The following is a 25,667-nucleotide window of genomic DNA, read 5'->3' as shown; positions in this document are numbered from 1 at the left end:
CCGGAGCGGGCGGGCGGCGCTGGGCTCCGCTCCGCCTCAGCCCCTCGGCGCAGCCAAGGGCGTCTCCTGATTGTCACAACCGGTTACTCTGTGAGAGTCCGCAGGGTCACAGAGCCACGGACTGGTTTGGGTTGAGCGGACCTGGAAGCTCCTCCAGTCCCAACACCTCCCACTGGAGCAGGTTGCTCCAAGCCCCTGTGTCCAACCTGGCCTTGAACACTGCCAGGGATGGGGCAGCCACAGCTTCTCTGGGCACCCTGTGCCAGCGCCTCAGCACCCTCCCAGGGAAGAGCTTCTGCCTCAGAGCTCATCTCGAGCTTCCCTCTGGCAGGTTCAAGCCATTGCCCTTGTCCTGTCCCTCCATCCCTTGTCCAAAGCCCCTCTCCAGGTCTCCTGGAGCCCCTTTAGGCACTGGAGCTGCTCTAAGGTGTCCCCTTCAGGAGCCTTCTCTTCTCCAGCTGCCCCAGCCCAGCTCTCTCAGCAAACCAGCTGTTAAACAGGCTTTTTGAAGAGCAGGAGAGTTTCCCCAACCTCAGGATAAATGTGGTTTGGTGGAAGGAAACTAAAGCCGATGTTTTGCTTTCAATACACATGGGAAGTTCATCCCACACCCAGACTGCAAACTTTGCCAGCAAAGAAACACATTTCAGATATATTTCAGGTTTGAAACTAAGAACCTTTATCAAAACCTTCAGGTCATGTCGTAGCAGTCAGTAAAATTGCCACTGAAGTGTAGCAGTACCTATAAGGCATTTACCCTCCTTGAATTCAATCTCCACAAAGTCTGGATAGCGCTGAATGTTTTCCATAACATCAGCTGCTCTAACCTGAGGATGAACCAAACCCAATGCTGTTTTATCCCTGTGACAATTCCCCTGTATCTTGCACAAAATTGTCCCTGATGGGTCAAGAAATGGAAATGCAAAATACGTGCTTCGTTTGGAGCCTCTCCGTAGACATACAAGGCTCTAAAGCTGATTTACAAGTGGGGAAAAAAGTTCCATTTGAAAGGGAAGAAGCAGTTGCCAAAAGGAAAATATTCAAAACTATTTAGTTATACTACCAAATGCAATACTGTGGAGAATCAAAGTGTGTCTAAGAGCAAGGGGGAGAACTGCAAGGGAATGGGGCTTGGGATGTTAACAAGGATATTCTTTAAGGGCTGAGAGGATGAAGGATGTGAGACAGATGCAGCTCCAGCAGCTGGGCTCCTGGCCCCAAGCAAAACCTCTACCATTTATAGAGATGTTTTCTATTTTCTGAGAACTGAGGAAAGAAGAAACTCACAGCAATGGCAAACACGGTTTTCCCTCTTTCAGGAAAGCTGCACAATGCATCTGGACGTAACATAAAGTGTTTAGCTTAATTCCCTTGCCATTTGGTAAAGCAAAGTGGATCCATTTCCAGATTAAGAACCCCTAGAGGAAATGAATGGTGGGCAGGGTGGGCAGGAGAGGCTGGGGAGCAAGGGATGAGGCGAGCCGCTGCCATCTCACATTGCTCTTGAAGCCGCCCAACCTCACAGGGGCTCCGGCATTTGCACTTTAACAGGCACTCTCCAAAATGCTCATTGCAAAGGTGACTGTCTTTACATTGTGTCTGACTGTGCATTTAAAGGCATTTTCAGGCCTCCAGTGCTTATCTACCTAGGGGTTGCCAGTTGTATCCTATAGAAGACCTGCCAGCTAACAGCTGTATTATTCACATCTGCCACGAAGAAAAAAGCTCTTCAGGATTTATTATGCCAGCATTTAGAAGTGCGAAGCCACAGAAGTCCTCCTGAAACCACAGAGGCAGTAACTTGTTCCTGAATTTTAGATGTTTCTCTGGCACCATGAATGCTTAATGCTGGGGCGAGTTTTACTGCAGCGCATGAAAGCTAATAAAAAGCTGTATACATCATTGCATTAGGAGATCAATCCTTGCCTTGAACACTGTGGATCTCTCTCTTGCGCAGAGCATCGTGAATCCCTTCCTGAACAGCAGAGAGATGCAGAATACTCTTGCACAAAGGTAGCCTTGTGTGGAAGCTGATGGCCTTGGTCCCCCTTAAAGATGTTTTCTGCCTAGCCCAGTACATGCACATCCCCCCTGGCCCAAGTTACACAATATGAGCTTCATCCATTCACCCCCTCACCAGCCATCATTTGATACCCACCAGCAACTCATCGGCCGAATGCATCCGTGATTTCATAACCATTAAGCTCATAGACAGGGAGTTTATTGTAGAGGAGTAACAACTTGTTCAGAGATGCAGAAACCAAGGCTGAAAGCACCATCTTAGCCTCTTCCCACAGCCTCCTGCCAGGAGGAGAGCAGGACCCGAGCTCCTCAGCAAGCCCTGGACAGCACAGAGGACAAGTCACACACTGACCGTGGGCAGTACAGACGTCCCCAGGCTTCCTCTGACCCTCGCTGCAAGGAGGGAGCACGCACCTGAAGGTTTTTGAGTTACAAAGGAGCAGTGTAGCTCAGAGAGCTGATGATGGTCTGTGCGGCTGTGGGGGTGATGGTGCAGACGCCTGACATCTCTGTTTGTTGTGTGAGAGCAATATGTAGCTGTAACACTGCACACTCGTGCCAGCGCTGAGGATGGGAAACACAAAACCTCACAGGGCTGCATCCTGCCTCTGCAGCATCTTCACATCCCTCCTGCCACCTCGGACTCCACGCCTGCAGCTGGCTCTCGCACCAGGACTAGCAGCCAGTCATCCCCCCTGCCTGAATGTACATAAAACCCTTTGCAGAACTGGAACCAAAATGCCACAATATAAAATCCATTGCTCTTTGATTTCTGACTGGATTTATATTGTTGTTCCCAGTACCTTAGTTCTCATTATCATCAGCTCTTCTTTTTCTGCTCTCAACAGCCACAGGAGTGAAAGATGTTATTGCTCCAGAAGCCCCAGGTTCCTGCACATCTCTTTACATCTCCTGGCTGATTTTCATAAGATTGTACAACCCACTCCTACCTCTCCTGATGGTAATGGAAATGCCTGCGAACAAGGGACCCTGCAACACTGCTGTAGCCAAGAGACACATAAGACACACTTGCTTCATTCCCTCAACTCCAGGTTTTTAGCTAAGAGGCAATAGAATATTTGTTGGGAAGGCAGTTAGGAGTTGTCTTAATAGGAGCCAAATTCAGTGGAGCTTGAGCTGCACCTAGAGTCGCTGATCTCTGCAAGCAGACTAAAAAGGGACTTGGGATGGGTCTGACATGCCCTGGGTACAAAGAGCAGGGTTTATTACAGCTGTGTCAGAAGGACAAAGCTCATGGCAGCAAAACAAAAGCTAGTCATTGCTCTGGTAAAGCTCCGTAGGACGTTTCCCAGGGTTTTGGATGATCCTAGAGAGGCAATGAAATGGCATCTCCCCTCTAAACACAGGGTGACCTGTCACATGCCTACCAATGGGTGAAGCGTGGGGTGGCTGCCCAAGTCCAGCTTCACCACAGAGGAGCAGCCACATGCAAGCAACAAAGCTCCCAGGACCCACGGGACCTCTTCCGAGGTGTTCAGGGTATTGGGAGGTAACACAGCTGAGGAAATGAGTGCATTGATAAGCTTGGCACCAGGCCACTGGCTTCTGCAGTAGTGCATAATTGGAGCATAGAGCAAAAATGTGCAAAGCCCTGAACGGCAAACAAACCCATCAGAATCCTGACAATTTACAGTGTGACTCAGAGCTTGGAGGACCATTTCATTTAAACCTTTTCCACATCTGTTTCCCCAGCTGAGCCTGAGAAACACACTGACAGGGACAGGCTCATCCACATGTTACTTAATGATTTTCTTTCCTGAGAAAAATGGCATTGTCTGTGAAAACAGGCGCATTTAGGAATTTTTCAGTCCATTAGTCAATAGTTCAGGTAAAAAAAGAAGACTAATTTGAAAAGACTGAATGATTCTTTGCAGAAATGTCTTTTCCCCACACTTGTTTTCGTATAAGGATGACTTACATTTTGCTCAGCTCCTGGGGACAAGCCATGTACCATCTATCATGCCAATAAGCCTCCTGGGACTGTTCGCAGTCCCTGCACTGTGTGGTCAGATTTCCCCTTTTAGTGACTGTCTGCATATGTATGTAGTCAATACAGGAGCAAATACACCCTGGGCAGCACAGGGAGAGACACTACCATGGGGACAGTTTGTCCCAGCAGTGCACACCATGGGAGTCTGTAACAAAGCCAGCTGCCTCCTGTCTTGACAATCATAGAATCATGGACTGATTTGGGTGGGAAGGGTCCCAAAAGCTCATTTCTGGCTATATTTCCTTAACTCAGGGTGACTCCAGGCTACCAAATGCATGCTGCCATGGAAAAAGCAGATGAAATTCTAAGACGTACAAGCAAAGTCATTCCAGTAGAGAGAAGTTTCAGTGTTCTCATATAAGACACCTGGAATAGCCTGCACTGCTCTGGTTACTCAGGGAAGTTACTGACAAAGAATGGAATAAAGGAAGAAATGAGGAATATGTCTTTTTCTTGGCCAACAAACTACAAATGAAGAGGAATCACGGAAGATATTTCTCTATGCCAGAGAAGAAGGGCAGTTCACTCGGCTGAATCACAGCATTGATACCTGGAGGGGACAAGCTGCTCATAATGGATGCCAGGGGCTGCACCTTTCCTGGTGTTGTTCCTTGTAATTTCCAGCAAAGGGGCAGGGGCTGTCTCCATCTGTACATTAGCTAATGAGGCACGTGTGGTGCCACAAAGAGCTCACCAGGCTCCTGCAGCGCCGCTGGGCTGGTTCAGCTTTGGGCCATAACCGCACAGTCATTACTGTTTACAAAACAAGTTTCCAGGGAAGCAAAATTACACACCAAGGAAATAATAAGCAGCAATGCAATCAGATGGGAAAGGGAGATCATTTCATTACCTGAACCAGGCCTCATTATTCACTATTTCCCTGGCAAGAGCTGATAAATGCAAGCTAATGAATCCCAGTGCTCCGGACAGGCGGAAGAGCGCAGCTGGGTGCTGCTGCATGCTAAGCAGGACCAGAGCATCCAACCTTCTGCTAGAAATCCAACAGGTACAATATGAACTCATCCTTTGCACTGCAGTGAGATGAGAAAAGGAGTTTACCCACTGCTGGCTTGGTCTTACACAGTAACCCTGGCTGCGGGAATGCCGTGGCTCCCATTTGGCCAAGGCGGGTGAATAGAACACTAAGCATCCCAAGGATAACAGGGGGTCTGCATACACTGGTGATATAGAATAATAGACTCAGCTAGATTGGAGAAGACCTTTATGATCATCAAGTCCAATATGCGCAAGGGCCAGAGCTGGCTCTTTAGGGAAAGACTCCCAGTACCAACTGCACTGCACTGGAGACTCCCAGACTGTCCTGGCAGTTAAATATCATCCTCAGCCTGGTCATGACACAAGGAAGACGTCAACAGAGAAAGAGGCAACAGCATCAACGCAGAAAAACACAGTAGAAGGACCTTTGCCCATTTCTGTGGCACCTTCATTTCATTGACACAGTTCCCCTTTGGCAACTATGGGCCATTCCTCCCTTTAAAAACCAGGGAAATGGCAAATACACCATTCACTGTACACAATAATTAAAAAAAACCCCACAAACCCCCAAGTGATGCCAAAGAACCCATTAGAAAAGGGGAGCAAACCTCTGTCACATAAATGAGTTCTCAGAGGTGCAAAGACTTCCTCTGTTTTTCTATACTTTCTGCATACCTCACAAGCAACATGGCCCCCAGGTTTCATATGAAGAACAAGAACATTTGGCAAGGCTCCTCTGGAAGGAGTTTAAACACTAACAGCCAGCATAAGATGAAAACCTTTTCAGAGAGAAAGAACAAGCATGTCCTGACATTGCAGGGAAATGCTGCCCTCATCTGTCTTCCAGTGACAGGTTTCATTTTCCTGCCTACCACGCCTAAACCATTCATCACATCCAGAATGAAAAGGTGACTCTGTTGTTGCAACCAACTCTGAAGTCTGTGCCTGGGTCTCTGTTTGCACTGGAGCCATTAAGCAATGCTGGCGTCGGTAACGAGAGTCAGTGTGACCCTGTGGCTGCAATGGAATTTAGATGGAGAAATGTCTTGTATTGAAGATAGTATCTTGGCCTAAAAGAAGAAAATGGCTTATGAATTCTTAAAAAAACTAAAACTGACTAAAGGAAAACAGAATTCCCAATACTGGGAGAGTGGGAATACTGAGAAGCAGCACTGACTGGGGCTTAGCAAGAGCAGAGGAACCCCTGGTCCCACAGTGATGTGCACACGAGTGCACCGAGCAGTGACCTGGGGACCGGGATGACTGCAGCTCACCCTGCTACAGAAAGCCACAGAGATCAGGGCTGGTTTGCTCCTTCATCCACACTGGTGAAAATCCAGCGCACACACACACAGAAGAGGCACATTTCAAGCATCATCAGTGGCTCTCAGGGAGGTGAAATAAAGGAGAAGTTAAACATGCATTCATATTTCGTGAAAGTACAAGCTTTGAAGGTGTACCATGCACCATCAGTGCAACTGCACCCAGCTCCTTCCATACCTGCAGTCCTCCCATCAGCCAGAGACTCTTTTAGAGCGAATTATCTTTCTTTACCTTATTTTTAATAGTGTTGGGGAACGACAATCCTTCCAGGGGGAGGAAGCTGGTTACAGTGGTGCTTGTTGCTTATTTCACCTTCTGGAACTCAGGCTACCCATAACTAAGGTAGTCATAGTAAAAACTCTGCACCAGAAGTTCGTTTCTGGTTGCTTGAGGAAAAATAATGAAAGCCCGGAACTCAGGACATCATGCGCTAGAGGGAGATGTCCAGATGAAGCTGTGTTCAGGCTCTGTTGAACATGAATCTGTGCCTGGCAGGGCACAAACAAGAGAGAAAATTCAATAGGTTTCTCTTGGCAACAATCTGTAATTTCTTGTAAACGAGTTAAAGTTTGCGAATGTGATTCAGACAGTGCAAGGTTTGCTCTCCAGGAGAGGGCTATGAGGTCAAACCAGAGATCAGCATCTTGTCCCTGACACCAGCCTGGCGTAGACACTCAGGGAAGAGTGTAAGAGCAGTGCACACACTACAGACCTGCTCTCCTGGTGTTCTCAAAGCCTCCTGCGCCAGAAGTGGCATCTCATCCTCAGGCACAGAGTGAATGAGAACAGGGTGAGGCTCAGCTGAACTCTGGGGACTGGGCAGTGGGGGTGCTCCAAGTGGCACAGAATTGCAGTGTGAGGCTGGAAAGTTCCACTTACTGGGACAACTGGTTTGCCAAGGCAATCCATGGTGAACTCCTGCAGAAAACAGGGTGGCATTAACAGGCAGCCCTACAGCTACTGGAATGCTTAGCTCGAAGCCATGAAGCAGTTCAGTATGGAGAAGAGAAGGCTCCAGGGAGACCTTATTGCAGCCTTTCACTACTTAAAAGGAACCTTTAAGAAAGATGGGGAGAGACTTTTAAAGATGGGGAGAGACTTTCCAGCAGGACCTGTTGCGGCAGGACGAGGGGTGATGGGTTTGGACTAAAAGAGGGAGATTGTGGCTGGACATGAGGAAGAAACTTTGTACAATGAGCGTGGTAAAATCCTGGCACAGGTTGCCCGGAGAGGTGGTGGCTGCCCCATCCCTGGAGACATTCCAGGCCAGGTTGGATGTGGTTCTGGGCAACCTGCTCTAGTGGAAGGTGTCCCTGCCCATGGCAGAGGGTTGGAACTGGATGAGCTTTGAAGGTCCCTCCAACCCAAACCAGTCTGGGATTCTGTGTCCTTTTTGCACATCTGGCACTGGATAAAAGAGACCTTTCAATCCAGCCAGTCTAATGCAAAGCTCAGACACTTCAAAAGCCGCCAGCCAGGCAGGAGCGAGTGCCAGGACTCGGCTGTATAACGGCGTGTCCAGAGGCCCAGGCCAGCACTGCAGGACCCCGGGACAAGCCGGGGTTCGTGCCCATCCCTCGCTGGCCCCCACTCCATGGGTGTGAGCAGAAGACATGAGCGCAGGCTGCTCTCTGCTGGTTAAACACTGCCGCGCAGCCCTGCTGGAGAGCGGCTGAATGGGGTGGAAATGAACTTAAATACCTTTCCTACAGTTGACTTCATGCCTATGAACATTCTCTGCAATAGAAATAACTTCGGGGAGCTACATTTGCTTTCATAAGCTTGGTCCCCTAACTTCAGCTTTAGGTAAGGCTTCTATGTATGGCTTTACATACATACCCAAGCACCAGCTGAAATACCTGTTCTGAAACGTTTCCCTGTGAGAGGTGTGGCTCTTTGGAACTGCACGTCTCTGTTCTCTTTCCGGACTGAAAACTTGCATTTTGAGCCGATTCAAAGTGAACTCACTTCTGCACTTCGACTTTTCGCTTGCCAAGAGCTTCCCTTTCGCTCCCATGTAGTGGGATCCGAAGCAGAACCATTTGCTCTTTTTCCTCAAAGTGAAAACCCCAGACTCGGGGCACTTTTCCCACCTGCTCAGCACGGATCATCCTCCCTTGCCAGGAACGCTGCACTGCTTGTCACTATCCACGCTCCTCCGTGTCCAGAAACAGTGATGAAGTGCTGGGAGCATGGGGCATGACACAGAAAGTGGCTCTTTGGGGACCCCAAGGGGAAAAACGAGAAATAGAAAGAAACCTGCTTCATCACTTCTCAATAATCTCAAGCTTTTTGGGTTGTTTCAACCCAGCAAACACCAGGATGTTGGGCACCAGCCTGGGTGGGTGAGGAATATGCCCAGGTCTGCTGGGTCCAGCCTCACTCCAGAGCAGCCCTGAGAGGCACCACTTCTTCAGGTAACCCTTGGGAGCTACAGAGCAACCCTTGCTGCTGGGCCAGGGCTATGATGGGTGAGGAATATGAGTGCCAACTCCTAAATATTCTTTGAGACTCCTCAGCAGATGCCAGCAGTCAGCAACGTAAGTAGCAGATCAACTCACCCAAAGAGAGCAACAGGAGTGATGTACCAGGGGGATGTCAGACACTCACATGCAGAGAGGGATCCCAGGAGAGCCTTGCATTTGGAACTGAGGGGATTTTCTTACCTTGGAGAAAGGAGAAAGCACCAAAACTGCATCCCCAGCCCTTGAAAAACTGTCTTCTGCCGCTCTTCTGGGAGGCTTTGATAGTGCAACATCATGAAAACAGCTCCTAGAAGCCTCTAAGACAAGACTAGAGCAGAAGAATCCTCAAAGGAGCCCTATGTGCAGTAGCAGTGGCTTGCCACAGGGTAGTGGATGGCTGGTATTAGCCTTCAGCATCTCTTCTTCCCAAATTGTCCCAGGTTCTTTCTGAAGCTCGTTTGGCAGCCTGTTTCCTACCACCCCTTGGAGCACTCTCCCTCGTTACTTGACTAACTTCTCTCTCCTTCCCAGAGCCCGTCCCTTCCCAGGTATGAGCTGCTGTCTGCTGTGGCAGCAACAGTACACGGGGTGATGAGCACCCAGCTTTGCAGCCCAGCCTCCCTCCTGCTCCCAGCCTCTCCACATCTCAGGGCCAGTGGCAGCACTGTTTTCTGCTTGTTTGTGGTGGTCCACGGCCCTAAAGCAGCTGGAATGCAGGAAAGGGCTCCTCTTAACCCTAATCCCACACACCTTTTTATGATTCCCCATGGAATTACAGAGCTATTGCACTAGATCCTAACTTCTATAAGAAAAGGCTTCCTGGAGGCTGAATCTTTTCAGTTCAATCTCCTAAAGGCTTAGGATCATAGGAGAGTTGGTGGTACTTTGGTTGTCACCAACTACCCACCAAAACTCCATACAAAATTTTACTTTCCAGCTCCAAAACCGTTAAAAACAGAAAAATCACATTTTATTTGGCATGAAGTGTTGATTTGACACAAAAACACCAGTATAAAACATAGACCAAGGTATGCAGCTTGGGCAATAAGCCACTATCCATGCTCCTTCATGTCCAGAAACAGCTGATGAAGCCCTGAGAGGAAGTGACAGCTAGAAACCCTGCTGCATTGTTCCCAAGGAACCATTATCACAGTAAGAGAGATGATCCACAGCACATAAAATGTATTAATTTAATCCACAGGACTTTTTTGTTTTATCAGGAATTCACTTGTGCTACAATTGAAGTCGGGTTCTCTTAACCTGACCCCCTCCTGCCTAGGTAGGAGCACAAGTCTGTGCTCCCAAACGCACAACAGACTCCCTGACTTTTCAGTAATCTCATGATTTCAGCCAATTTCAAAGAAACAGCACTTCAAGGCACTTACAACCTTCACTTGGGGTAAATTCTGCTTCTTTCAGCTCTACCACCACACTGATAACACTGTTTAAATCGCACTTTGGGTCTTCTTTGGAAAGGAAAAACCCAAGTCTGGGTGAATGATGCAGAGAACAAACCGATAGGTAACGCCTTGGTGAGCGGAGGAGAGCAAATGCACCAGAATTCAGTGGTTACTATTGCATTCTGCAGAGTAATGATGGAATATGGCAACACGGGGTCTTTGAATTACAGACAGGTGAATGCTGAGCATGGGGCAACACAGAAGGTGGCTCTTTGGGGACCCCAAGGGGAAAAAAACGAGGAATAGAAAGAAACCTGCTTTTCACCAGGTTAAGGCCTTACTTCCTTATTTTGCTAGTCAATATCTAGTCACACAGATAAAATCCACACACACATACTCCAGTTAACATCACACCCTGAGCAGCCTCCCAGCACTGAGCAAGGCTCAGGGAGAAGAATGGTTCCTGTTCCCTGAGCTGCAGCGCCAGCAGCAGCACACCCATCAGCCTGCTGTCTGCACAGCACGGAGATGGCGAAGCACAGCAGAAGGCAGTGACTGCCCATGGCATGTCGGGGCATGCAAGCACAGCACCTCTTGGTTCAAATTCCCTGTAGCTGTGCAGCACCAGGATGTGTCTTTGCTCTTTTCCACACCTGTATCTGCAGTCCAGCTGGATACTGGTTGAATGGGGTGAAGCATGCCCAGTCCCATCAGCATGGGAAGACTGCAATGCGTCTTCCTGCCCTCTCAACCTGAACATCTGGGGACATCTCAGTGTCTAATTTACCTCTTCTTCCCCAAACATACAGCACTGAAAACAAATAACGTGGCTCGCTTCCATCTGGGAGCTGGGCTTTGAAGGGCAGGGGGTTGATTTCCTTCTTGTTGTGGTTTTGCATTGTCACATTCTAATAACTAAAGAAAAAGACCCCCAACACATATGTTAAACAGTTGTCATCCAAATGGCCATCTCATTGTTGGGTGCATACGAAGCCAGACACAGTAGGAATCTCATGTTCCTTTTCCTTTTTGGGATCTACAATATGGCTGTATCTTTCTCCTCGGTGACACTGCAGGTATGGGCCCCAGTTTGCAGCGGGTCTGCAGCAGCTTACAATGCGCTGGAAAGGAAAAGCAAGAGGCATTTAATCTCTTAACAGGCTATTGTTAAAGTCCAGTAAAGCTGTAACTCTAGATCTGCCCTGTAGATACTAACACATGGCAAACAAATCATAGAATCCCAGCCTGGTTTGGGTTGGAAGGGACCTTAAAGCTCAATCAGCTCCAATCCCCTGCCATGGGCAGGGACACCTTCCACTAGAGCAGGTTGCTCCAAGCCCCTGTGTCCAACCTGCCCTTGAACACTGCCAGGGATGGGGCAGCCACAGGTTCGCTGGGCACCCTGTGCCAGCGCCTCAGCACCCTCACAGGGAAGAGCTTCTGCCTCAGAGCTCATCTCAGTCTCCCCTCTGGCAGGTTAAAGCCATTCCCCTTGGCCTGTCCATAGAAGCCCTTGTCCAAAGCCCCTCTCCAGGTTTCCTGGAGCCCCTTTAGGCACTGGAGCTACTCTAAGGTCTCCCCTTAAGGAGCCTTCTCTTTTCCAGGCTGAACAATCCCAGTTCTCTCAGGGCTTATTCAGGAGACAGGAGAGGTCTTTGGGTTCAGTGGATCCTGGACACTGAAGTCCAGCAAGCAGGGAAACCTGTGAGCAGCAGGACTCTTCGGCAAAGGCTGGCAAGAAGAGCATACCTCAGTTCTTGCACTTGCTTCTTTGTGAGAGGAATGGGATGCAAAACTCCAGGAAATGGTATAGGGATAGAAAGTGATGGAAATTCTTCAGAGAGCTTAAAGCAGCTGAAGAACAACAGAAACCGTGAAAATGACTTTTGAATGTTTGGGTGCATTCCCAGAGAACTAGACATTATCTTCATATCAGAACACAGGGGGTAAATTTGCCTCTGATGCAACTACCAGAGGTGTGATTTGCTGTAAAAATCCAATTCACGAACACCTCAAGGCACTGGGGATGCGGTGCTGAAGAAAGCGCAGGTGTTCCTGGTAACACCAAGGAAAGCAAGAGGTGAGGCCATGACAGCTGCTTTGTGCCCTTACCTGGCAAAGGTTTCCTTCAGCTTTAACTACTTTTAGAACAGCGACGATGGGAATCCAGATGACACAGAAAATGATCATGCACCAGCCAACAGCAGTTCCCCAGCCTGGATAGACCACGGAGCCGTAAGTGGGAGGTGAAAATGTGACCAAAGACCAGACCAAAATTGCCTATTAAAAACAAAAGGCAAAAAGATGAAGCAAGAAAAGCAGATTTGCAGCTAACTTGAACTTGCACCCTGTTTCCAAGCTGTTAAGAATTAACAACTACCAATTCCCTCTTGGGAATTCTGCACGACCAGAATGGTTGTGCGGGTTTGGTGTTCAGGCATGGCCAAGTAAGACTGAAGGATGGACTGAAAATGACAGTGACATGCACCCTAACACTTCAAGCACATCTATCATTTAAATAGAATTTGATCTCTCTGTTCTGTTGAAATCTTACGTTGTAGAATAGCTGTATTGCTGGATAAGCCCAGTGCCTTTCTCTGTGTGCTTTCCGTGTTCCCATGTTCCACTGTTTTACACAAATATGGGATAGAATCCAAGATTAAACATTGGCAAATACTGCTGCAGAAACAAGGTATTTTTAAGCTGTATTTTCTAAACTGTAATCTGGACAGATTAAAGGTTATGTGCTGGACAGAGTGACTTGTCCCTGTTCCTGGATTTGGGATGTTAATAAGTTCTCTCACACTAACATAATGCAATCATCTACACTCACAATTAGGAGTAATGAAAAACTGAGAAGGTGAGGGGACATAAGATGTCTCAGACAGGGAGAGAGCTGGACATCCACAGAGCAAACCCAAGCCAGAGATCTGTCCTAAGAATGGGATTTACTTCAAAAGGGGAAAAAAGCCAGGTTTTCAAAGCCTTTCTCAGTCTGAAATTAAGATAACCCAGCTGCTAAAATGGACAACCTGATGCTCGCTCTGTGTAACTCCTCAGGAGTGTAGACCCAGCTCAGTAGCAACTGATCTGAAGGTCCAGCCTCTCCTGGAGAGGACCCAAAGAGGAGGGGAATGTATCAGAAAGCACAGATAGCACATAGTTTGTTTCAGTGGCACAGCCATGCCCCATCTTCATACACAGGGCCTGGGCATTCAGCCTTGAATCTTCACGTGGAAACCTCTAACACATCCAAGTCACCTTCACTCACCAGTAACAGCACAGGAGTAACAAAAAACCAGCACATTCTCCACCACATCCAAAATAAACAGCTCTTCTTGCCAATCATCATTTCAATGTCTTCAATGAACCTGTTCCCTCCTGTTGGGAGACAATGGTAGGGTGCACTGTAAAGCAGGTGTGGTGACTCCAAAGTGACAAAAGAAAGGCAATAGAATCATAGAATGGTTTGGGTTGGAAAGGACCTTAAGATCATCTAGTTCCAACCCCCCTGCCATGGGCAGGGACACCACACACTAAACTATGTCACCCAAGGCTCTGTCCAACCTGGTCTTGAACACCGCCAGGGTTGGAGCATTTACAACTTCCTTGGGCAACCCATTCCAGTGCCTCACCACCCTCACTGTAAATAACTTCTTCCTCATATCTAACCTAAAGTTCCCCTGTTTAAGTTTAAACCCATTACCCCTTGTCCTACCACTACAGCCCCTAACGAAGAGTCCCTCCCCAACATCCTTATAGGCCCCGAGGACAGTTTCTCCCGTGCTATGGTAACTGTCAAATTGTAAAGCCAGTTAAATTATAAATGCTTTATTGTGGTAATTAATGCTTCGTGTGCACTGTGCCTCAGATTGCATGGTCAAATCATGGAATTTCAATGAAATAACTTACCATAAATGTAGATGATGCCTATTATCTCCAGGACGGCTGCAATAAGGATACCCCATCCAGCACAGAAGTGATCTATTAGGTTGACCCAGTAAATCCCTGCCTGTATAAAACAAACAATAAGGAAGTAAAAAAAGGGAGTAGTAATGTCTTTATGAAGATAAAATAAGCTGCGTTGTTCAAGCCACGTTAACTAGTCACCAGTCTGAGTGTAATTCCCAGTTCTCCAGGTTAAGCACGCACTTGGGAATGTTATTTTCATAGAATCACAGAATGGTTTTGGAGCTTCTGATTAAATAGTTCTTTGTAAAGCTGAAAAGCACATCTGACAAACTACTGCAGACCTGTATTCTCAGAACAAGATATATGCATATGCAGCTTTACACACCGGCATGCAACAGCAGGATCACAGAGCAGGAAACAAGCCATTTCACACCCTTGTGTACCAAGTCCTTTGAAAGCTTCCCTGCCATCATGTTTCATAACTTCCATGCTTTGCTTGACCACACAACTGTCTGTTCACCACAATTACCTTCTTCACATTCTCAGCCTAATTACATACATAAATCTGCATTTCTAGATGGAGTACTTGCAATGAACCTTTATATCCTTAAAAGTAATTGCCTCAAGAAATTTTACACAATATACTTCAAATTCCTTTTATGTACACATGTGTACACATGCAGGAGAAGTAACCATACAACCTCCAGATGCTTGTGAGCTAATAGGGGTTTTTTATTGCATGAATAGGCTATTTCTCAAATCCTGTCCTGTTCAGTAGTCAGTTCTGAACAAAAAGATCCCATCAGCATCTATCAGCAGTACCCACAGCACTGCAGACGCACTGTATGCACATGCTTGAGATGACATAAATAATCTGAAGTAAGGAGGAATAAATCAGATTGGTGGTTCACAGGCTCTGTACAAGCCTTCTATTTAAAAGCACATCTCAGTTCAATAATCACAGAAAACCGCAGGTTCCTCAAGTTTCCTTCTGGGAATTTCTTATTGGCACGTCCAGGGACACTGGCAGAATTCAAGATCTCTCAGATCGATTCATGCAAACAGAAACAGTTGGAAAGGATATTTTGACTTGAGTTCATCACTTGCAGCATAACCAAGCCCACTGCCTGAAAAGAATGTAAAGTCTTACCTGAGTAACACAGACCAGACCGAGCAGGAAGAGCAATACGCACACACCCAGGGTTATAGGGAGTCTTAACTTTTTCATCACTTGGGGATATATATCTTGTATGGTGGTTGTAAGTGTTTCTGCAAGGGAAGCAGCGTGGGGTTTGAGCAGCACGGTTAAGAAAGGTAACAGCCATTTGAAAAGCCATGGGTCACTTAAAACCCCACTCACCTACGGTGGCAAACTGAGAGTCAAGGCCCAAGAGCAGGAGCATGAAGAAAAACAAGAAGGACCACAGCGGAGAAACTGGTAGTTTGGAGAGAGCCTCTGGGTAGGCTACAAATGCCAGATCAAATCCTGGAAAGCAGTGGAAGGAAGGGGGTTATTGCAATGCCTTGGCCAGAGCAAGTCCCCATGCCAACAGCACGATGATCAGCCTACCCGAGTCCACGACCTCCGAGACGGGCCTCTCGGACACGAACGCCATGTGTCCCAGGATGGAGAATATTGCAAAGCCAGCAAACACGCTGGTGGCACAGTTGGTCACACAAACTAAAATAGCATCCGAGTAGCAGTTGTTGTGGAACTTATTGTATGAAGACAAAGCAACAAGCCCACCCCATGCCACGGACAGGGAGTAGAATATCTGGGTGGCCGCATCTTTCCAAACCTGCCAGAAATAAGAACATGGGAATTACTGTACTACTTATAGTACATATCATAAACTTCTGAGTCTGTCTCTGTTGAAGTGCCAGGGTCCTGTTTGGTTTTGGGTTGTTTTTCCTTGCATTTAGACTGAATATCTAGTTCTATTTCACACGAATTTTAGAGGAGGTGGGACATAGCATGCCAGTGACTTTGCAGTCTCAAGCACAAACAGTAACTTCTATTATCTCTGAAGTTCACGTCCTTCAGAGAAGAGATTCAATTCATTCACATATGTGGATTATCAAGATATGAATCTTGTCACAGTGCCAACAAATAAGGAAAACCAGGAGCTAATTGCAGAAGTGGAAACTTCCATGTGTTCTCCCACTTGTGTTCCTCACGTCATGAACCAGACAAACCATTTCTGCCTCTATTGCAGATGAAACTCCAGCATGACCCCCGAGAGCTGCTCAGAGGCAATACCATGACCGTGGCCACTGTCAGGCATGGCAGGGAGAGGGCAGAAGGTGGTTAGCTTTTTAGATTGAGAGTAGCTACAACAGGGGTTTGGACTTCCAATAGAGCTGTTCTGTGATTCTCCCCCTCTGCTGTGCTCTGGGGAGACCCCCCCCTGCAGCCCTGATCCAGCTCTGGGGCAACAGCACAAGAGGGATGTGGAGCTGCTGGAGCGAGGCCAGAAGAGGCAATGGAGCTGCTGCGAGGGCTGGAGCAGCTCTGCTCTGGAGCCAGGCTGAGAGAGCTGGGCTGGGGCAGCTGGAGAAGAGAAGGCTCCTCAAGGGGACACCTTAGAGCAGCTCCAGTGCCTAAAGGGGCTCCAGGAAACCTGGAGAGGGGCTTTGGACAATGGAGGGAGGGACAGGACAAGGGGAATGGCTTGAACCTGCCAGAGGGGAGACTGAGATGAGCTCTGGGGCAGAACCTCTTCCCTGGGAGGGTGCTGAGGCGCTGGCACAGGGTGCCCAGAGGAGCTGTGGCTGCCCCATCCCTGGCAGTGTTCAAGGCCAGGTTGGACACAGGGGCTTGGAGCAACCTGCTCTAGTGGAATGTGTCCCTGCCCATGGCAGGGGGTTGGGACTGGAGGAGCTTTAAGCTCCCTTCTAACCTAAACCACTCCACGATTCTTTGATTTTATGACTCTAAACCCCCCAGCCCCTGGCAGAGGGGTTGCTGAACCCACAGAACCCGCTGTGGACACAAACTGCAGAGCAGCACAAGGAGAACCACCTCACTGGCTAAAAAAAACCAAACAAAAAAAAGAAGTTGCTCTGGAAGTGACAAGCCCATAGAACCACAGAAGTGTGTCATGCTTCCGGGGCTGTCACCACCTCTCACCTCTGCTTCCATCAGCTTGGTGATGTTGGACTGTCTCCCAATGTAGTACTCGATGCCATCCAGAGCACCTTCCAGGGTGGCACCTCGCACCAGCAAGATGAGCAGGATGACATAGGGGAATAGCGCAGTAAAGTACACAACCTGCAGGGACACACATTAGATGTGAGGGGACACACAGACCTCTGTGGGGGAAGAATGGCCATTTCTTAGGCTAAGGTCTGCTGGTACAACTCAAAACCAGGTGACCAAGGAAGTGAACACATGCCAACCATTCAAGCATCTGGATTAGCCGGTTCTGGAGCTGCATTCCAGCAGGAAGCACAAGGCCCAAGCCACATACCCACTTTTCAGATAGCACTTGACCAGTTTCACAGATGTGTTTTCTGACATGATTTACTGGCCTGGACTCAACAACCCCAGAGCCCTCTTGCCAGGCTTCTAGCAAATGCTGACTGAAAGCTAGTTCAGGGTGGGTGGCCAGGGTGGAACGATGTCCTGCCAGCAAAGTTCAACAGTGCTCTTGTTTCTCAGTTCCAGTGTTACACAGCCAGGTAATCGACCCAGTGCTGCTGTTCACACCAAGCCGCAGCCATCGCAGAGCGAGTCTGCCATTTCTGAAGACCTCCTTCACATTTCCCCGGAGCAGTCAATTCTGTCTGTTTCACATCTTGCCTTCCTCCTGCCCAGCTAGGTTCTTCTCAGTTTTAGCTTGGTCCTCAAAGAGGTTTACCTTCGTGCCAGAAGAGAAGTGACAACAGGAAGAGCCAATTGCCAGGAACCCAAAGAATGCGAGTTTAAAGAGGAGCCACGCAGCGGAAAGCAGAGATGCTCAACCCTGGAGGGCTGACAGCTCCAAAGAGAAAGCAGAATAGGAGGAGACATGAGACTGAGGAAAGGAAGACAGGCAGCAAGGAACCATGGAAAGGCACAATGGCAGAAGGAATATAAAGGAAACCAAAACCAGCAACAATGAGAAAAACAAACAGTGCAGAGAGGGTGAAAGAAAGAACGAAGGCAACAGAATGAAGATGTACAGAATGAAGCAGTACAGAGGTAGGAAAGCAGCGGGGAGGAAGAAACTGAACCAAGAAAGGGGCCTCAGGCAGGGAACAATGAATTTCAGCCTGCCTGAAGCCTGGGGAGGAGCTGTTCTAGCCCAAAGGAAATGCCAGCCAGCTGTGCTCCGGCACATGGAAATGGAAGCTCAGCAGAGCCAGAGTCTGAACACCAGCACCTACGGACCTGGTTCCTAAAAGCAGCTCGAGTTCTAGAGTCCAAACATTTCTCACCCCAGCAGGAACCTGCACATGTGCTCGCAGGATGTGACCTGCATCTCAACCAGGCTGGAGGTGCAAGTAATTGCCGGGTGTTCCCAGGGTGTGCGTGCGTGTGCCGTCATGGGCACAGGTCCACCAGGGACTGCCAAAACCCAGCTGGAACCACCTGCACAACAGCGAGATCCCCACATGCATGGCAGCTCTGGTGGATCTGGGACCCATGGATTAAGTAATTGCTGTGTAATCAGCACCTTACTCGTATTTTATGTAACAGTTATGAGGCCAAGATGCAGAAAGAAGAGTCCAGCAAAGGGGAGTAGGTTTGGACTGACTCCTGCCTTGTGCTGACTATCCCCGAGTCCAACTGACATTGAAGGGCAGGATTTCAGTACCTAAAGGGTGCCTACAAGAAACCTGGAGAGGGGCTTTTTACAAAGGAATGTAGTGACAAGACAAGGGGAATGGCTTTAAACTAAGAGGGGAGATTAGATCTTAGGCAGAAGCTCTTCCCTGTGAGGGTGCTGAGGCGCTGGCACAGGGTGCCCAGAGAAGCTGTGGCTGCCCCAGCCCTGGCAGTGTTCAAGGCCAGGTTGGACACAGGGGCTTGGAGCAACCTGCTCTAGTAGAAGGTGTCCCTGCCCGTGGCAGGGGTTGGGACTGGATGAGCTTTAAACTCCCTTCCAACCCAAACCAGTCTGTGATAACATGATCAGCTCAAAAGCCTGCGACTTGCTTTTCCCAACTTACCTTTCCAGAAGATTTTATTCCCTTAAACAACGCAGCTCCAACAATTATCCAAGACAGGAGGAGGCAGAGAGCCAGGTACCACACGATGTTACCGGTCTCATCCAACCCACTCGAGCGCTGAAGAGTCACTTTACTGAAAGCACAAAACGCTGCCATGAGGAGAGGGTGACAGCAGCACTTGCTCCTCTTCAGCTACTGCCTGAAGTGAGCTAGTTTCTATAGATATTACAAGACCCTGCGGCTGCTTCCGTGAGCGTGCAGTTAAACTGCATGGTTGGCATTGAAACATGCGTGAAATCCAAATTAGAGGATACTTTGAAAGAAGATGGGGGTTGCTGGTTAGCATAAAGATCACTGCTTCTCAGTTGTTTAGCAATATGCTTCCTCTTCAGAGAATTTATTCTGAAGGATAACAAGAGTAGTATCTAGTACAGGTGTATACATAATCCCCATATATGCCCCATCCCTGGCAGTGTTCAAGGCCAGGTTGGACACAAGGGCTTGGAGCAACCTGCTCTAGTGGAAGGTGTCCCTGCCCGCGGCAGGGGTTGGAACTGGATAAGCTTTAAGGTCCCAACACAAACCAGGCTGGGATTCTATGAAAACCTGAATATTTAACTGCATTTTCCCCCTCTTTGTAAAATCTACCAGCCCTCAGCTCTCCATACATCTCCCATCAGGCCTGCCTCAGCTCTTTAATGTTAACCAGGAAATTCTGATGGCAAGACAAGAGCCTATAAGAAGAATCAGTTCACAGGAACCCAGGGAATATGAGGCAAATTGAAACCGTGTGGCTAAAGAGATGGCGATTTCACAGCAGGCACAGATTCAGAATCAAGTGAACACATTTTGCACGGTAACTCCTAAATAAAGAAGTATATGCTGTAAGATGCTAAGCAGTCCCTCCCAGGACTCCAGAGAGGAGCACTTCTTTAAGCTGGAGTATTTTTCAGTTTGCTACAGGTTCATTTGCTGCTCTCTAATTATTTTCTTTTAAGGGTCCAGACTCAGCAATGAAGTTTTAAGTTTAAGTTGCATTTTTAGCAGTTCCTTAAAGTATTTACTTACTTCCAGTATTGCTCACTGGGGAATTGCACTGGTTTGTAGTTTATAGTGCCATTTATACAGGTGAGATTGTTGCTTACGATGAATGAATAGTTTGCGTGAATGGTTTCTCCATCTAAGGTCGCGTTGCAGTCACTTACTGAAAGGAAGCAAGCACAGGGATCACCAACACAGTGATGACTATTATAAATTCACAGTTATAGCACTTACAGATTTTGAGCTAGCATCAACTTGTGGTTAAATCAAGCATCCCAAGTTCATTTTAGGAAGCCTATGTATCTTAGAAGAGATGTTCAGATATATGGCTAAAGAGAGTTACAGTTTACATTAACATTTGGCAACACATTTCCAGCTACTAATTATTTCACCTGCTTCACCTTTGCCTTAAACTGGTTCTAATATGGAAAATGGTGAGATAACTAGTGTTTGGCCATAGATCTGCTGCCAAACATCAAGAACAATAGCAAAGAGATGTGCTCTTAAGAGTTAATAAAGTGTGAAACCAGTGCCCCACTGGTGCTTAGGATTACCATAGCCACAGGGTAGGCAAGGGGCAATGAAACAATGCTGGTGCTCTAGTTTCCGGTAAGGAAGGTATGTGCTTTGCCATGAAGCCTGATGAAATGGGAATGCAGTATTTCCAGGCACTGTATGTACTAGAAGATCTTACAAAGTGTTTTTTCAGCCCAGCTCTCTGTAGATTCCCAAAGAACCCAGAACTAGTGGCAGGGAAGCAGATGAGCATCACTCCCATGTGTTCAGAGACAAAACTGCAGAAGGACTTTTCAAGCCATGGGGAGCTGCCTTGCTCCTGTAATTTCTTCCACAAAACAGTACAGAGTACAAGTATCCAAGACAGTAATATTAAGCTCTATCAGTAATATTAATTAATGGATGATAATAAGTAATATTAAGTACGGTACTTAATCGGGTTTTGCTGCAGAACTCATCTGCCCAGGAGAAGCAATCTGACCACGGCAGCACTTTTTGAAATGAGGCAAATAAATAGTAGAGTGCATAAGCAATGATAACGTTGTAGTAGATCGCCACAAAGGTGGAGACGATGACCATCGTGATGCCCACTCCTAGGAAAGAGAAACACACAATGTCTTCACCACCCCAGACTTGGGCTGGAAATATCATGAAGAAAAAAAAAAAGAATAGTCCTCACTTGACTTCTGAAAGACTGTTTGGGAAGAAATTGAGCTTAGTTTTGTTTGGGTTTTTAAGTCATGTTTAACAGCAACCAAACAGGAAAGGGTTTTGATGCAGAGAGTTTGAATCAGGACCACAATAAAACTGGACTAGTTGCTAAGTCTAAAGGAGGAATTCGATATTTTGTTCCCTCCCAGTTCAGAGAGAAGCTTGGATTGCTTAGTAAAATAAAAGAAACTACTCTAGAGCTGGCCAAGGCATTTTGAAGATCTCACTGTAATGGATGGTTTTGCCAGTAAATGAGAAGCAATACAGAAGAGTAAATCTGTGCTGATTTACTGATAATACTGTTTCCTTCCTTTGTTAAAATGAACTTTGCTCTGCGAGTCTGGGCAGGTCTGCCAAGCTGTCCCAGTCAACTCAGAGACTCTATTTAAAGTTTATATCTTCACAGACACAGAAAAGATTTCCAGCGTCTATAGACTTTGTCTTAAAGTTAAATACACTGCTCTCATGGAAGGTTGCTTGTGCTGCAGAACTGGGACTGGCAAAAAGGGTAAGTGTTCAGGCCACCTCACGGGCTGTAATCCCTTCGGTTTCTGTAGAAGGTGGAAAGTAAAAATTCTCACTGCATCAGAAAAACTTCCTTGTTCCTGCATTAATTCCTCTTATAGATAAAGAAGTCATACAAGACCAATTGCACAGTCCTTTACATCCAGTTCAGGGCCTGGATGGACAGGAGTGAGTAAAGTACAAGGTGAGTTTTCTCCAAATACACGCATCTCCCTGTGAAATTCCAACTCTCAGACATCGGCAAACTACCACTACAGGCTGCAACTCTCTCTTATCAGTGAGTTGGATGAATATGTGCCCAGCAGTGCATAAAGCAATCAGACCCAGGTGCCTGTGCCGGTGCTGGCAGCCAGATACAGAATTAGTCCACCCAACATGCTACTGCCTTGCAAGCTGCACAGGACATGGTATATAAGTAAACAGCAATAAAGAGAACCTCTAAAAATGATTTTCAACCTGTTGCATGTGGTGCTGGGTGGTTAACTGAGGTTTTCCCTCACAAACAAACAGGGTGCTTTCCTCCTGCCTGGGCACAAGCAGTTTGGATGGTGTGCTGCATAGCACCAGGAGAATCATTAATAAAACCTCCTATAATTGACATCCTTTGGGGGAAAATCTTTAATCCCCATCTCTATTAACGGAATAAGTAAGATCACAGAACGGTGAGGGTTGGAAGATCTACCTGGGAACATAGACTCGTGCAATAGTTCGGGTTGCAAGGGACCTTCAAAGCTCATGTAGTCCAACCCCCAGCATAATACTGACCTTGTAGCATTGGGAATATTCTGTACAAGGAAACTGGCTTCTCATAATTAGTAACTTCGTGAAGAAATCATTAATTCCTATCTGTTTATTACTAGAATAAAAAGACCTAAAGGAAACGTAACAATACCAACCTTGAAACAATGGCAATATTCTCCAAATGGAAATTGGCCCCAGGCTGGCAAACTGCCCAAGAGAACATTCCATGAAAAATAAGGGCAAACCAGCTAAGGCCAACATCAGGGTGTATGGGATGAGAAAAGCACCTGAAGGGAGAGAGGGGGAAAACCACAAACACAGAGAAAACAATTAATTTTTCAGTATTTACCCCAGTTCCACCAGATTTTATATCCCCCCTTTCCCCTGCTTCAAATATCCCACCGTGGGTGTTTTCTTTTCTGCTTGCAGAATGGAGAGATTTGTTTCTAACTCCTGTTTTCTGTTAGGTTAAACAGTACCTGTGATGAAGAGACATTACCAGGAGAACTGGTGATTTACATGGGATGGCTTCTCTGACCAACTCAAAAGGATTTCACGCCAGCTATCAAAGCCAGACTGTTGTCATACAAGCAGGAGCACTGCTCAGCTGCAGACCCCACCGGCTTCCCAGTTCATCTTCCAGCTTTTCATTTAAATAGGAACAGAACCATCCCTTCCCGGACTTCACTATCATTTGCAACTGCCCTGTTTGAGGAGCTACTGGACATCAAAGCATGAAGATTATTTTCTATGGTTGGCTGACTCCTCTGTCAAACAGGATCCCAGCGTGGCTTTTGTTCACATCCATTTTAAAGTGTACATTAACTTGGTATCAATGAGAGCCCTGTTCTGCAAGAGGGACTGGCACATCTTTGTGTGCGAGCAGAAGACAGGGCAAGGAAGAGCACAGGTTTCCTAAACACAACCTGATATCCCCACAGAAACCTGTCCTCTTCACTGAATTTAAAGCAATCGAGGACCCAGTTCTGGGGGGAACTGCAAGTACCTGCTGGCATGTAAGGCAGCAAATAGTCCCATGGGATTAACTGGGTTACACCTCGTGTTTCAAAGCAAGGATGTAACAGTCGTCTTTATCAACCGTGGGGCACTAAGTGGGATACCAGCAGCAGCAGAAATATGCCTTAATGAAAATCTTTCTGCTCCAGCAGGTAAGTGCAAGAGCCAATGTCACAACTTATTTTGGTTTTGTGGTTTTCTTTAGCAAAAGTGTAAGTAATGCAACTTCTGCACCAAGAATGCCTCTGGGTGTTACACATGCTGTGCTGCACTTAGAGTCCAGGATTTGACTTCCAGTGTCTGTTAGGCAGAGAAAATAAGTACATATGAATAAGTCCTCTGCAGTTACTTGGTGTTTACGCTCTCTTTAATTATCAGTGGTTGCTTGGCAAGTAGACAAAGCTCTGAAATAGCAGCCAGGGAAGCCAGTGCCTCCGTTTGGCTTTGCCACTAGTTCATTGTGTAAGCAGGTAGAGGCTCTCTGTGCCCCACACTTCCCGAGATTCTGATGAGGTAATTATTGAGCTTGGATAATTACTCCAGCTCAGCTTGTTTGCCTGGCAAAACAAAGGTGCAGAGGGGATTCAATGGCTCTCCATAAACATATCAGGGAGGTAAGCAAGGGGAAGGGAGAACAGCTAGTTAGGTAAGTAGAGGATATTGGCACATTGACAAAAAGATGCATTTGGTCACGAGTAAATCAGAAGCATTCTGGAATTTGCAGGTGGAAGTTTGCAATTAAAATAATTGAAATTAAATCACCGAATGGGAAGGACCTTTAAAGCTCATCTAGTCCAGCCCCGTGCAATGAGCAGGGACATCTTCAACTAAATCAGGTTGTTCGGAACCACTGTTTCCCTCCTCAGCTGGTACCCAAAAAGCAGAGATGTCTCTTAGTCCTCTTCCCATCCCCATCAGCAGGTACTATGCCAGTTCTGAGGGTGATGCTCACATCCAGCTTTGACAGGACATGCCCAGCCTCAGGGCTGGCCTCTCTTAGGGACAGCGAGGTGTGCCCACCCCACACAGCCATTCCACACAGGTACCTCCGCCGTTCTGGTAGGCGAGGTAGGGAAACCTCCAGACGTTGCCCAGGCCCACGGCGTAGCCCACCATGGAGAGCAGGTAGTCGCCTTTGTTTGACCAGTTGCCACGCTCCAGGTTCTCATCACTGTCACCAATGTGGGCATCTTTTTCATCGGACAAACTGAAGTTCTTGGGAGAGAATGAGAGGAAAGGCTCAGGATCACCCATAGGTGGGCAGGATAGTCATATCCTCATTCCTCTGTCCACAGCAGCACCTTGGCATCGCTGGGCAGAGCTGGGTGGGCTGCCTGTTCACCTCATCCCTAAGCAGGACAGCATGGATCTGGGTGAGAGAGTCCCACCAGAGAGCCCCAAACAAACTTTATGGCCAGTTTTGCCCTGCTCCTACTGTAGTCCCCTGTGCTCTCAGCTCCTGGGTCAGTTCATCCAAGAGATGTTCTGTTCCTACAGTCACATCAGCACATACTTGTGTGCCCGCTCTGAAAACCCGTCTGGGTGCTCACCCCCTCAGCGCTCCCATATCCCCATACCTGTCTGAATCTCCCTTTGCCCACACAACTCCGTATCACCACACCTCACCTCCGCAGGGCTCGAAGGCACCTGCACCCAGTTGACTGAGTGGTACTTGAGTGGTAACCGATGCATCCTTAGGTGCTCCCTACCCCATCCCCATCCTCCTCACCTTCTTCTTCCCGCAGGAGAGGAATCGCAGCAGGCTGAGCATCCCCATGGTCGCGCCTCCGGAGCCGCTCCACTCTGCCCGCACCGCCCGCAGCTCTGCCCTAT

The 25,667-nt window shown here is 47.5% G+C and overlaps 1 protein-coding gene across 1 annotated transcript; it reads right to left on the bottom strand.

The window, feature by feature from the left end:
- Window positions 1-11,188: 11,188 nt before the first annotated feature.
- Window positions 11,189-25,611, bottom strand: SLC6A14 (solute carrier family 6 (amino acid transporter), member 14). Its single transcript, XM_010009175.1, has 14 exons — window positions 25,564-25,611; window positions 24,881-25,049; window positions 22,973-23,104; window positions 21,272-21,433; window positions 20,352-20,487; window positions 19,284-19,416; window positions 17,260-17,400; window positions 15,700-15,928; window positions 15,490-15,615; window positions 15,280-15,398; window positions 14,130-14,229; window positions 13,489-13,598; window positions 12,330-12,497; window positions 11,189-11,338 (listed from the first exon to the last, which is right to left on the bottom strand). Exons 1-14 carry the CDS (start codon window positions 25,609-25,611, stop codon window positions 11,189-11,191), a joined length of 1,923 nt encoding a protein of 640 aa, XP_010007477.1.
- Between the last annotated feature and the right edge of the window lie 56 nt (window positions 25,612-25,667).

The sequence above is a fragment of the Nestor notabilis genome, unplaced genomic scaffold (genome assembly GCF_000696875.1).
Source record: "Nestor notabilis isolate BGI_N333 unplaced genomic scaffold, ASM69687v1 scaffold21692, whole genome shotgun sequence".
NCBI classification, from domain to species: Eukaryota; Metazoa; Chordata; class Aves; order Psittaciformes; family Psittacidae; genus Nestor; species Nestor notabilis.
Note: the sequence above shows the minus strand (reverse complement) of the source record. Positions and strands in the feature narration are given on the sequence as shown.